This window comes from Bombina bombina, chromosome 1, assembly GCF_027579735.1.
Source record: "Bombina bombina isolate aBomBom1 chromosome 1, aBomBom1.pri, whole genome shotgun sequence".
Lineage (NCBI taxonomy): Eukaryota > Metazoa > Chordata > Amphibia > Anura > Bombinatoridae > Bombina > Bombina bombina.
Window position 1 is genome coordinate 1,202,153,430 of NC_069499.1, and position 15,209 is coordinate 1,202,168,638.

A 15,209-nucleotide genomic window follows, 5' to 3' on the forward strand; every position below is an offset into this window, starting at 1 on the left:
TTTTTCACAAATTTTTTCACAAACTTTCGGTTTCTCACTGAAATTATTTACAAACAACTTGTGCAATTATGGCATAAATGGTTGTAAATTCTTCTCTGGCATCCCCTTTGTTCAGAAATAGCAGACATATATGGCTTTGGCGTTGCTTTTTGGTAATTAGAAGGCCGCTAAAAACCACTGCGCACCACAAGTGTATTATGCCCAGCAGTTAAGGGGTTAATTAGGGAGCTTTTAGGGAGCTTGTAGGGTTAATTTTAGCTTTAGTGTAGTGTAGTAGACAACCCCAAGTATTGATCTAGGCACATTTTGGTATATTTCATGCCACCATTTCACCGCCAAATGCGATCAAATTAAAAAAAACTTAAAATTTTTCACAATTTTAGGTTTCTCACTGAAATCATTTACAAACAGCTTGTGCAATGATGGCACAAATGGTTGTAAATGCTTGTCTGGGATCCCCTTTGTTCAGAAATAGCAGACATATATGACTTTGGCGTTGCTTTCTGGTAATTAGAAGGCCGCTAAATCCTGCTGCGCCTCACACATGTATTATGGCTAGCAGTGAAGGGGTTAATTAGGGAGTTTGTAGGGAGCTTGCAGGGTTAATTTTAGCTTTAGTGTAGAGATCAGCCTCCCATCTGACACATCCCACCCCCTGATCCATCCCAAACAGCTCCCTTCCCTTCCCTCCCCCACAATTGTCCCTGCCATCTTAAGTACTGGCAGAAAGTCTGCCAGTACTAAAATAAAAGGGGTTTTAAAAAAAAAAAAAAAAAAAAATTTTTTTTAGCATATATACATATGCTACTGTGTAGGATCCCCCCCTTAGCCCCCAACCTCCCTGATCCCCCCCAAAACCGCTCTCTAACCCTCCCCTCTGCCTTATTGGGGGCCATCTTGGGTACTGGCAGCTGTCTGCCAGTACCCAGTTTGCAATAAAAAGTGCAATAAAAAGTGCTTTTTTGTTTTGTTTTTATTTTCTGTAGTGTAGCTTCCCCCACACAGACAAACCCCCACCACCTTGCTGATCGTTTGTTTTTTGTTTGTTTTTTTACTTTCAACATTTTTAATTTTCAAAATTTTCTGTAGTGTAGCGGTTCCCACCCGCTCCCTCCCCGTGCACGCGCCCGCCCCCACCCTCCCGTGCACGTGCGCGCGCCCGTGCGCGCCCCCAGCCACCCCCGCCCACGATCCCGCCCCCCATTCACATAACCAGGGCCATCGATGGCCGCCACCCGCCTCCCGGTCCGGCTCCCACCCACCAACGCAGTAAGCCACCGATCTCCGGTGCAGAGAGGGCCACAGAGTGGCTCTCTCTGCACCGGATGGCTTACAAAGGTTATTGCAGGATGCCTCCATATCGAGGCATCACTGCAATAACCGGAAAGCAGCTGGAAGCGAGCAGGATCGCTTCCAGCTGCTTTCCACACTGAGGACGTGCAGGGTACGTTCTCAGGCATTAACTGCCTTTTTTCTGAGGACGTACCCTGCACGTCCTCAGTCGTTAAGGGGTTAATGTAAAATTATTACTGTGCCAAGCCCCCTTTTAAACCAGTAAATGGGGCCTATAACGATGTTCTACCTAGACAGAATCATTATGGCAGCCCGCATGCGCATTATAACAACGCATGCGCAGATTCATGATCCAAGTACCGGATGCAGGGCGGTCACGTGGATTGTGAAGTTGATGCCGGAGGGAGTGGTGCACCACGGCACTGAAGTTTCACAGAGAGGAAAGAGCGGACGTTGTAGAAAGTTGGAGGTAAGTAAGCAAAGTGCCCCTAGACCAAGGAGCATGTTGAATCGTTTTTATTATATGGACCATGAATAGTAAAAGAAAATATGGCTGCTGTTCATTTCTATACATTGTGTGCTTGCGTATCCCTTACATTACAAGTGCGCATGCAATGTGCGCATAAATAAGAGCATTTAAATATTAAAATGAATGTCCGCAGCTGCTTCACCATTGGATGGGACTTCGTATTTGCTTTTGCATAAACTCTGCCTCTTTTTATGGGCGGTTGTTACCGCTCCTTTCTTGAGAATTTCAAAGTTCATACAAAGGTATGTAGAGGCTTCATTTTCACACAAAACATAGTTTTATTTGCTTACATTCGATATATTCATTATAATAGGTATTTTATTTATATACAATTTGCAACAATGTCTAACCCTTTAACTATGTATTTATTGTAAATATTTCACATTTTAATACTCTTCACATAAGGGAATATGTTCCATGTATATATACAAGTATATATTGTACCAAAATACCATCAGATATATGTAGAAATATTTATATTTATGAATAAAAAGAACACATTCTTGTATGTGAAAAACATTGTAATGTGAAATATTAATATTTTCATGTCGGGTTAGCACACATGAAAATATGCGATCTGGTTAGCGCGAGTAGTGTTTCCCCCCCACTTTTTTGGCTCCATTGACTTCAACGGGGGAATACATTAACGCACGCAATATTCAAAAGTTCAGCTTATGGCACGCATCGGTTAGTGTGCGAGCGATAACTTATTACTTTCAATTTGCGCGTTAAAAGCTTACTTCTAGCGCAATTAGAGCACAAGCAGGAGGGAAAAATACAGCTCCACTTGTAATCTGGCCCTTAAAGTTTATTTCTACATATACTTTTATTTGTATACATATATACAGGGAGTGCAGAATTATTAGGCAAGTTGTATTTTTGAGGATTCATTTTATTATTGAACAACAACCATGTTCTCAATGAACCCAAAAAACTCATTAATATCAAAGCTGAATAGTTTTGGAAGTAGTTTTTAGTTTGTTTTTAGTTTTATCTATTTTAGGGGGATATCTGTGTGTGCAGGTGACTATTACTGTGCATAATTATTAGGCAACTTAACAAAAAACAAATATATACCCATTTCAATTATTTATTTTTACCAGTGAAACCAATATAACATCTCAACATTCACAAATATACATTTCTGACATTCAAAAACATAACAAAAACAAATCAGTGACCAATATAGCCACCTTTCTTTGCAAGGACACTCAAAAGCCTGCCATCCATGGATTCTGTCAGTGTTTTGATCTGTTCACCATCAACATTGCGTGCAGCAGCAACCACAGCCTCCCAGACACTGTTCAGAGAGGTGTACTGTTTTCCCTCCTTGTAAATCTCACATTTGATGATGGACCACAGGTTCTCAATGGGGTTCAGATCAGGTGAACAAGGAGGCCATGTCATTAGATTTTCTTCTTTTATACCCTTTCTTGCCAGCCACGCTGTGGAGTACTTGGACGCGTGTGATGGAGCATTGTCCTGCATGAAAATCATGTTTTTCTTGAAGGATGCAGACTTCTTCCTGTACCACTGCTTGAAGAAGGTGTCTTCCAGAAACTGGCAGTAGGACTGGGAGTTGAGCTTGACTCCATCCTCAACCCGAAAAGGCCCCACAAGCTCATCTTTGATGATACCAGCCCAAATCAGTACTCCACCTCCACCTTGCTGGCGTCTGAGTCGGACTGGAGCTCTCTGCCCTTTACCAATCCAGCCACGGGCCCATCCATCTGGCCCATCAAGACTCACTCTCATTTCATCAGTCCATAAAACCTTAGAAAAATCAGTCTTGAGATATTTCTTGGCCCAGTCTTGACGTTTCAGCTTGTGTGTCTTGTTCAGTGGTGGTCGTCTTTCAGCCTTTCTTACCTTGGCCATGTCTCTGAGTATTGCACACCTTGTGCTTTTTGGCACTCCAGTGATGTTGCAGCTCTGAAATATGGCCAAACTGGTGGCAAGTGGCATCTTGGCAGCTGCACGCTTGACTTTTCTCAGTTCATGGGCAGTTATTTTGCGCCTTGGTTTTTCCACACGCTTCTTGCGACCCTGTTGACTATTTTGAATGAAACGCTTGATTGTTCGATGATCACGCTTCAGAAGCTTTGCAATTTTAAGAGTGCTGCATCCCTCTGCAAGATATCTCACTATTTTTGACTTTTCTGAGCCTGTCAAGTCCTTCTTTTGACCCATTTTGCCAAAGGAAAGGAAGTTGCCTAATAATTATGCACACCTGATATAGGGTGTTGATGTCATTAGACCACACCCCTTCTCATTACAGAGATGCACATCACCTAATATGCTTAATTGGTAGTAGGCTTTCGAGCCTATACAGCTTGGAGTAAGACAACATGCATAAAGAGGATGATGTGGTCAAAATACTCATTTGCCTAATAATTCTGCACTCCCTGTATTTATATCAGAAAAGAATACAAGGTAAGTGCTGCCTGGCATTAACATATACAAAGGGAGTTACAAATTGTAAATAAATGTATGTATGCAATAAATGCAATGTACTCAGTAATAGATATAATAAATGCACAATAAATCCGGATCTTTCTTATGTTCTCAGACAAGTTCCCCTAAAGATGTGCACTTACTTGAATAAACCTCAATCAATATAAGGTAAGTAAAGACGCAATCACCAACAAATCCCACTGTCTGGATAGCCACGTCACTGTGAGAACAGATCCTTCTTGACTCTCGGAATCCCAAAGGTAGAAACTTTCAATTTCACTTTCCTGGAGCATGGTGAAACTGTGATCACGCTTTGTGTAGACTCTGGTCTTTAGACGTCTGTGGCAAACAAAACTTTATTCCATGTGACGTTTCAGGACTAAATGCAGTCCCTTCCTCTTATAAAAATTCCTGACCGGTGTCACTTCCGGTGACATCACATCAGCTGTTGGAGGTGTGTGGTGCTCACTGCGCAGGCACAAGTGGCCAAACCTCTTAAAATCAGCTGTTGAAGTACCCCCTCTGTAACCTACATAAACCCCATCAGCTCCCACTGTAATCCCCATAAGCACCCCCTGTAACCCCCATAAGTACCCCCACTGTAACCTACATAAGCCCCATCAGATCCCCCTGTAACCCGCATAAGTACCCCCTCTGTAACCTACATAAGCCCTATCAGCACCCCCTGTAACCCCCATAAGCCCCCCTCTGTAACCTACATAAGCACCATCAGCACCCCCTGTAACCCCCATAAGTACCCCACTGTAACCTACATAAGCCCCATCAGACCCCCTGTAACCCCCATAAGCACCCCCTCTGTAACCTACATAAGCCCCATCAGCACCCCTGTAACCCCCATAAGCACACCCTGTAACCTACATAAACCCCATCAGCACCCCCTGTAACCCCCATAAGCACACCCTGTAACCTACATAAACCCCATCAGCACCCCCTGTAACCCCCATAAGCACCCCCTCTGTAACCTACATAAGCCCCATAAGCAACCATTGTAACCCCCATAAGCACCCCCTGTGTAACTTACATAAGCCCCATTAGCTTCAACTGTAACCCCAATAAGTACCTCTTGTGTAACCTACATAAGCCCCATCAGCTCCCACTGTAACCCCAATAAGTACCCCACTGTAACCTACAAAAGCCCCATCAGCTCCCACTGTAACCCCAATAAGTACCCCACTGTAACCTACATAAGCCCCATAAGCACCCCCTGTAACCCCCATAAGCAACCCCTATGTAATCTACATAAGCTCCATCAGCTTCCACTGTAACCCCAATAAGTACCCCCTGTGTAACCTACATAAGCCCCATCAGCATCCCCTGTAAGCCCCATAAGCACCCCCTCTGTAACCTACATAAACCCAATCAGCAGCACCCCCTGTAACTCCCATAAGCACCCCCTCTGTAACCTACATAAGTCCCATCAGTTCCGACTGTAGACCCCATAAGCACCCCCTGTGTAACCTAAATAAGCCCCATCAGCTCTCACTGTAACACCCCAATAAGCAACCCCTTTAACCACCATAAGCACCAGCTGTAACCACCATCACCCCCCCCACCGTAACTCACATAAGTCCCAGCGCACCCTCTCCTTGAAACCCGCATTAGCCACAGCACCCCCCGGTAAGTTGGACCCGCTCAGAAGATCACAGAGAGCGGGTCTGTAAAACAGCAGTTATTTTTTAAATTCAAAGGGGAAATTTGGTTTTACAATGTTTGCGCTATTATAAAGTTATATAATTCTGCACTATGTGCAGAATTATATAACATTTTTTTTATGGTTTACTGTCCCTTTAAGCATGTGCAAGCTCACTTTAGCTTGATGCCAAAATATCTGATAAATATATGTTTGATTAGGGTTGCATTGCTTGGCTATTAGGGAACTATAAAAATATGTAAAAAGAATATAGTAATATAGTGTGTATATACAGTCAGAACATGTAATGTCCATTGTTCCCTCTAAGGGCAGTCAAACAGTGAAACAGTTAATAAGGGAACCACACCTTGCAGTCTACATTATGTACTGATTGCTAATTGCTCTAATTAACTGCTTCTCACAAAACTTGCCTGCGTAGAGGGAACACTGGTCATGTCCTACTTTCCTTCAAACAACACAACACACATAGCAGCAATGCAAAAAAAGAAATGCAGCAACAATACAAAGTGCCAGGTACAGCATTTATGAAATAACCTAATAAATAAACAAATAAATCATCTTTTTGTGGTGTCATGGTATGATTTTGTTTCTCTGGAGTGAGTTTCATATTAACCCTTTTGTGCCGGGGTTAACGTGTCTACATCAGAACAACTGTTCCGATGTAAACAAATTGAAATCTCGCGATCGGCATGTGATCACAAGATTTCAATGATGGGATCGCGTCAGGGGGGTGTCCCTATGATGCTAGGCACGCTCTCCAGACCGCGATCCTATCAGGGAAGTGCCAGTGGCTGCAGGAAAGCCAAGCGGTTAGGACGTTGTATTTCGTCCATTGGCGCTAAAGCCCAGCAAAATTCAGACGGAATACAACGTCCTAACGGCATTGAAAGGTTAACAAAATGTGTTGAAAGAAAGGTTGTAAATTTGTGTTGGGGCAAAAAGGATGTTTTTAGTTATATATTTATCCCTTTTACTGATTTCTATAAAGTAAAAACATTTCTCACTTCTCAATATGACCTTATTAACTAATGGTAATAAATGTTGGATAAAGAATTATTATTCTTTATTTTTAAAGCGACAACAGATCCTGCAGCACTGCCCATAAGTACAAGGATAAAAGTACAACGGAGAAACAATACAATAAAAGACAACATTTTACAGACAAATGCAATGGGGATTGAGGTGGTTGCGGCATGATAAAGAGAGCAATTGGATGTGAGGAATGAAGGGCAGATTTGAGTCAAGTGTAACTCCAAGGCAGCGGACTTGGGGTGATGGGGAGATAGTGGTGCCGCCAACAGTGATGGAAAAATTAGAAACTGGAGTAGAGTTAGAGGGGAGGATTAGATAATGAACTGTGAGCATAATCATTTTTTTTCACTTGCCTTGTACAGTAATTCATATATATGTTGATTAAACAGTTTTTTGCTACAACACATTTTTGTAACTCATAAAAGTTTTCCTTATCCAATGATAACTGGATACTGGCATTCTGTGATTGTGGTGCTTTCCAAAACGCATTAGTCGCAGGTGCAGGTTTTCTATTTCTGTTTATGTGTACCAGTTGTTGTTTAGAAGATATTAATAACTTTTTAATAAGTTTTTTTACTAGTTATTTAAGTTTAATTGTATCATTGCTATTTTTTTTGATAATCACATACATTAGTTTTTGTCTGTTCTTGATGCATTATTTCTAAATTGTATGGTTATTGCCAGTAATGAATAGCAAATCTGTAAGGGACTGATGATCTTAAAGTACAGTAAACACCAAAAAAAATATTGTTTAAAAAGATAGATAATCCCTTTATTTACCATTCCCCAGTTTTACATAACCAATACAGTTATATTAATACACTTTTTACCTCTGTGATTTCCTTGTATCTAAGCCTCTGCAGACTGCCTCCTTATCTCAGATCTTTTGACGACTTGCATTTCAGGCAATTAGTGCTGACTCTTATATAACTCCATATGTGTGAGCACAATGTTATCTATATGGCACACATGAACTAATGCCCTCTAGATGTGAAAACTGTCACATGCATTCAGATAAGAGACGGCCTCCAAAGGCTTAGAAATTAGCATATGAGTCTACCTAGGTTTAGCTTTCAACTAACTATTTTATATTCCTTTACACTTCAGATTAAGTTTTGTGATTTTAAAAATACTGATTATGCTTTCACAGTTTCTGTCTAACTTTAACAAATTAGGATCATACTATGTATATCTTTTACAAATTACATTGCACTTTGAATTTCTTATATATAAAATAAAAGTGAAAAACTGACAGCTTCAGTTTCCCAGAGAGCTTCATTACTTTCTATGGACCCAAAGAGCAAAGATTTTCTAGTTTGGAGAGAAATTATAGTGCAGACTTCAGAGGAGCTGAACTCACTGAATTCTATAAGAAAAAGGGTGGACCTGGAAGTCCCACAGAGATGAGAGATGCTTTAAATAGAAAGTAATGAAGCTCTTTGGTATACAGAATTTTGCAGGTGAGAGAGAAGGTAACTGGGAAAACCTGGGGCTGAAATAAAGGCTCAGTTTGCATTAATTACAAATTAAACTTACATATTTTCACTTCAATTTAACTTGCTTTCACATATAGTTTAGTTAGTATATATTACTTTTCTTTTAGTTAAATAAGTGTATTGTTAATTTTGAGCAAACTTTACCTGCATACAGCAGACTAGAATAATCAGTGAGACCAGCTTGTTTAAAATGCTTACAGCATTTCACAAGATTTTTGAGAGAGCTTCAGACATACCCAGGTAACTCCCCTGTCCCTTCCACTTTCTAAAGCTGTGTTTTATTTTAAAATAAAGAAAATACAAAGTGCAATGTAAGTTATAAAAGCTACACAGAAATATACAAAAAATGAACCTAAGTTTGATTAAAACATAATCAGAATTTGCAAAATCACTGCTGATCTATATCTAAATCTAAATGTATTCAAATATAAACTAGAAAGTGCAAAGCTTAAATGTAATAATACTGAAAGAACCCAATCTGAAGTGTGACATAATTATAAATACAATGCACAAAGTATAAATGCAGAAGAACCTTCATGTCATGCAGTGCTATTTTGTACTGGACTTGTCTCTTCTTCACATACAGAAATGCAGGGAATGCCCCTTCAAGAAGTATAGCAAAATCTGCCTTTTGAAAATAATTTTAGAATTTAGATAATTTTAGAATATCTCAATGGAGTCGTGGGGTTTTCAATATCAGGCCCTGTGAAGTCTGTACTACAATTTCTCTCCAAGCAAGGAAATCTTTGATCCTCAGCCCTAACTATGATATACTGTACATGTGAGTTTTTTTCCATACACTACATTTTTAAATGCTCTTGATTGGCGCTAACAGTTTGTGTGTCTCTTATTGTCCACATTTGCAAAGCAATACAGAAGGTAAATCACACAGAATTACTTACTTCCTTCTGCAAAAGGTGGGGGTAGTGGGAATTCAACAGGTTCAGGTGGTGCTGGAATGTCAAAAAACACCCCAGGAGAATGAAAAATAGGAGATTCTGCAACCAAAGTCCTGCAGAGTTTAAATTACACAAATAGAAAGGTAATGGTTAAGTGGGGCTATGGAATTAATCATAAAGATAGTTTTTTTTTACAGAGCATCAGAAAGCATTATAGCAGAGTCATTTAGGGCAAGGATGGGGAATATGAGTTAATATCAAACGTTACATAAAAAGAATACAGTATATGGAGCAATTGTACTATAAATATATACATTAATGCCACAGCAAAGTCTTGTATTTGGCTTGGTTAAATAAAAATTAAAGGGCCAGATTACGAATGGAGCGGTAACAGTTACGGGTGAGAAAAAAGGGGTTTATTACAGGTGTTTGGGTGCGTTGGGTTTTTCACTCGTATTACAAGTTGAAAGTAACCACGATCGCTTGAGTGCAATTGAAGTTAACACTCTGGTTAAATGATTCATAAAACAAAAGTGTCACAAAACACATCAAAAATATATTACAAAGTACAGTTACACTCATTATAACACTGTCTAATAAAACATTTTTTAAAAACAATATTGCACAAAAAGTTATAAGAGCTCAAAGATATGAGGTCTCAGGTATTAGAAAAAAAGGACTGCAAAGAGCTTTAACATTGAGATACTGTATATATATATATATATATATATATATATATATATATATGTATTTATGTATTTATATCTGTATATATGTATTTACAGACATATATACACATATAAACACATAAATATGTAAACACATATAGAAAAAATATATATATATATATATATATATATGTGTGTGTGTGTATTGGAGCCATTTGCAGTTAAGTAGATGAAAACATGTATAACAAGCATATTTATGCAATATTCATTTTTAATAAAGTGTTATATTGTGCATTTACTGTAAATATTTGGCATTCCAATATTCTGCACATAGCATAACATGATCTGTGTATTTTTAAGTAGATATTCCAATATATATCTCTATATAGCTATACCTATATATAATCATGTATACAAAAAACGTACTTATAGCTGAGTTAGCACGCAAGTGGGAGAGCTAGATAGCGCTCCACCTATAATCGAACCGACAATGGCCTGAACCTTCAAGTAAAGCAAATATGATAACATTATGTAAAAAATGTTTTTTACGCGCTTGGGTTAGCACACAAAGTTTACTTTTAACTTGTAATATGAGTGATACCTGGTGCACATGCAAAAAGCTTACTTCTAGCAGAGTTAGCACTCGAGCTGGAGTGGTTAATACTGCTCCACTTGTAATATGCCCAAAGTGTTTTTATTCCATTGTCTTTAAGGAATGCTTACCTGGAGTCTAAGATGTAATTCTGCATATATACTCACAGCTATATATGAGGAATTCTTGTATTTGTATTCTTTATCATTATTTTTATTATTGCATATATTTAGATCTTTAGGGGGATATTTATCAAAGCCTCAACTTTGTTGCATTTGCCACCACCAATACGCTTGCCTAACATTGTGGCTGCGTATCTTAATATGCTCTCCTTATTTATAAAAAAGCCAGCAAAAAGATGAGCATTGGAATGTTGTTAACTAACAGTCATCGAGCTCACGTCTATTCGGCTCAACTTTATTTATACCCTGTCACTAAATGCTGCCACTATACTAAAATGTTTAACCCCTATCCCGCCGCTCCCCGACACCACCACAACCTAAATTAACCCCTATCCCGCCGCTCCTCAACACCATTGCCTCTAAATAAACGTATTAACCCCTAAACCCTGTCCTCCCACATCACTACCACTAACTAAACCTATTAACGCCTAAACCGTCCGCCCCCCACATCGCCATAAACTAAATTAAATTATTAACCCCTAAACCTAACAACCCGCTAACTTTAAATGAAATTACAACATCCCTATCTTCAAATAAATTTAAACTTAGCTGTAGAATGAAAATAAACTAATTTAAACTGTTAATTAACCTACCCTCACTATTATCCGACAATTAAATTAAACTACCAATTAAATAAACTAAATTACATATTAAAAACCTAACCCTACTAAAATTATTTAAATATACTATTAAAGCTTATTACAAATTACTAAATTACAGAAAAAAACAACCACTAAGTTACTAAAACAAACACTAAATTACGAAAAATAAAAAACCACATTATCAAAAATAAAAAAGAATTACACCTAATCTAATAGCCCTATCAAAATAAAAAAGTCCCCCCCCCCAAATAAAACAAAAACCCTTGCCTACAATAAACTACCAATGGCCCTTAAAAGGGCCTTTTGTGGGGCATTGCCCCAAAGATGTCAGTTCTTTTACCTGTAAAAAAAAAAATACAAACACTCCCCCAACAGTAAAACCCACCACCCAACCCCTCCAAATAAAAAAACCTAAGCTCCCCATTGCCCTGATAAAGGCATTTGTATAGACATTGCCCTTAAAAGGGCATTTAGCTCTTTTACATGCCCAGAGCCTAATCTAAAAATATAACCCACTCAAAAAAACCTTATAAAAACCAAACACTTACCCCCGACGATCCACTTACAGTTCTTGAAGTCCTGCTTGAAGGATCCATCCAGAGCCAGAAAAGTCATCATTCAGGCGGCAAGAATTCTTCATCTGGACGGCCTCTTCCATCTTCATCCAGCCGAAGTCCTCATCCAGTCATCAAGAAGTCTTCATCCAGATGGCATCTTCTATCTTCATCCATCCCGCGCGGAGCGGGTCCATCCTGAAGACATCTGGCATGGAGCATCCTCTTCATATGGTCGCCACCATAAACTGGAACTTCAATGCAAGTGACGTCACCCAAGATGGCGTCCCTTACATTCCTATTGGCTGAAAGATTTAAATCAGCCAATAGGATTAGAGCTGCTAAAATCCTATTGGATGTTCCAATCAGCTAATAGGATGAGAGCTCGATCCTATTGGCTTATTGGAACAATCAATAGGATTTTATTTTTCGTAATTTAGTGTTTGTTTGTTTTTGTAACTTAGTGTTTTTTTTTTGTAATTTAGTAATTTGTAATAAGGTTTAATATTATTATTATTATCGGTTATTTGTAGAGCGCCAACAGATTCCGCAGCGCTGTAAACAAAGGGGGAGTACAACAAAACAATTATAGGGTAGAGGGCCCTGCCAAGAGTTGCACTGTTGTAGTCAGCTCTTAAGAAGGTGATCTACAAACAGCTGGACTTTTAGGCTTACATGGTAAGGGGGTTCAGGGGATTGCAGTGGAGGAGAGGAACTGGTATTAGGAAAGGTTAGCGTAGGTTGTATGCATCCCTGAACAGTAGAGTCTTTAGGGAGCACTTGAAGCTTTTAAAACTAGAAGAGAGTCTTGTGGAGTGAGGCAGAGAGTTCCACAAGATGGGAGCCAGTCTGGAGAAGTCCTGTAAACGGGAGTGTGATGAGGTGACAAGAGAGGAGGAGAGTAGGAGGTCATGAGCAGAGCGAAGGGGACGGGAGGGAGAGTATCTGGAGACAAGGTCTGAGATGTAGGGGGGAGCAGTACAGTTGAGGGCTTTGTATGTAAGAGTGAGAGTTTTGTGTTTGATCCTAGAGGCAAGAGGAAGCCAGTGAAGGGGTTGGCAGAGAGGCGCAGCAGATGAAGAGCAAAGTTTAAGGAAGATAAGTCTGGCAGAGGCATTCATTATGGATTGTAAAGGAGCTAGGCGGCAGGTGGGGAGACCAGAGAGGACAGAGTTGCAGTAATCAAGGCGGGAAAGAATGAGAGAGTGGATTAAAATCTTAGTTGTGTCTTGTGTAAGGAAGTGTCTAATTTTAGAGATGTTTTTAAGGTGGAAGCGGCAGGCTGTAGCCAAGGACTGAATGTGAGGAGTGAAGGAAAGATCTAAGTCAAATGTGACCCCGAGACATTGGGCATGCGGGGTAGGGGTAATGATGGAGTTGTTGACAGTTATAGAGATATTGGGGTGGAGATTTTGGAAGAAGGGGGGAAAATGAGGAGCTCAGTTTTGGAGAGATTTAGCTTGAGGTAGTGAGAGGACATCCAGGAAGAGATGTGAGAAAGACAGTTAGTGACACGGATTAGCAAGGAATGAGATAGGTCTGGTGCAGAGAAGTAGATTTGGGTGTCATCGGCATACAAATGATATTGTAAACCATGGGACTTAATTAGGGAACCTAGTGATGATGTATAGATTGAGAAGAGAAGGGGACCGAGGACAGAGCCTTGCGGTACTCCGACAGAAAGTGGTGACGGGGCAGAGGAGGCCCCAGAGAAGGCTACACTGAAGGTACGGTTTGATAGGTAGGAAGAGAGCCATGAAAGGGCTGTGTTACAGATGCCGAAGGATTGGAGGGTTTGGAGCAAAAGAGGGTGGTCGACAGTGTCAAAGGCTGCGGACAGATCAAGGAGGATAAGCAGAGAGAAGTGGCCTTTTGATTTAGCTGTAAGTAGGTCATTGGTGACCTTAACAATAGCTGTCTCTGTGGAGTGATAGGGAGTCTAGGGACGAAATCCAGATTGCAGCGGGTCAAGAAGGGAGTTTAACATTAGAAAATGGGATAGGCGTGCATATACTAGTTTTTCGAGAAGCTTTGAAGCAAGAGGGAGGAGGGAAATAGGGCGGTAGTTGGATGGGGAGGTAGGATCAAGGGAAGGTTTTTTTGAGGATAGGTGTGACCAGTGCATGTTTCATTGATGAGGGAAATGTACCAGTGCTGAAGGAGAGGTTGAAAATGTGTGTTAGTATAGGGGTAAGGGTAGCAGAGAAAGAGGGAGCAACTGTGAGGGGATAGGGTCAAGGGGACAGGTAGTGAGGTGAGAGCGCAGTATAAGTGCTGAAACTTCTTCCTCAGTAACAGGGGAGAATGAACTAAGTTTCAGGTTATGAGGGTTGTGGTTGAGTGAGAGCATTTGAGGGGGGAGAGAATGGAATTATGTTGAGAGCTGATTTCATATCTGATGGAGTCAATTTTGTTAATGAAGTGACTGGCAAAGTCTTGAGCTGACAGAGAAATTGTATTAGGAAGTGGGGGAGGGCGGAGGAGAGTATTGAAAGTGGAGAACAGACGTTTTGGGTTTGAAGAAAGATTAGAGATAAGAGTAGAGAAGTAGTGTTGCTTGTGGAGATTAAGGGCAGAGTAGTAGGAGTTCAAGATGAATTTGTAATGAAGAAAATCAGCTGAACTCCGTGATTTTCTCAATGCCTTTCAACAGTACGGGAACATCTGCGTAGGTACCGTGTCAGAGGAGTATGCCAGGGCTGGGGATGAGTGTGTGATTTTCGAGCAGTGGTAAGAGGGGCGAGATTGTCAAGGACGGATATAAGGGTGGAATTATAGTGGCAGATAGATTGTTCAGGGCTGGAAAAGGAGGAGAATGATGAGAGGAGCGGTTTAAGGGAATTAGCAAGTTGTTGCTGATCTAAAGACATAATGCTTCTGTGAAGTTTGGTGCAAGGAGTAAAAGGTGGGAGAGTTCTAGGAAGGGATGATATGTTGCAGGTAAGGAGATGGTGGTCAGAAAGAGGAAAAGGGGAGTTTGAGAAGTTTGAGAGAGTGCATTGATAGCTAAAGATCAGGTCAAGAGAGTGACCATCTTTGTGAGTGGGAGAATCAGTCCATTGTGACAGACTGAAAGAGGAAGTGAGTTGCATAAGTTGTTTAGCAGATGAGGCAGTGGGATTGTTAAGGCGGATGTTGAAGTCGCCAAGAATGAGGGCAGGGGTGTCTGAGGAAAGGAAATAGGGTAGCCAGGCAGCCAAGTGATCTAGAAATTGGGTTGAGGAGCCAGGGGGTCG

General features: G+C 40.4%; 1 protein-coding gene across 1 annotated transcript in view; it reads right to left on the minus strand.

Annotated features, from left to right (window-relative positions):
- The window catches only part of ABI3 (ABI family member 3), a 155,432-nt gene that overhangs the window by 79,304 nt on the left and 60,919 nt on the right, over positions 1–15,209 (minus strand). Inside the window, exon 6 of the mRNA XM_053694550.1 lies at positions 9,379–9,488. Within this exon, the coding sequence (XP_053550525.1) occupies positions 9,379–9,488 (110 nt within the window). The remainder of the gene's footprint in view (positions 1–9,378; positions 9,489–15,209) is intronic.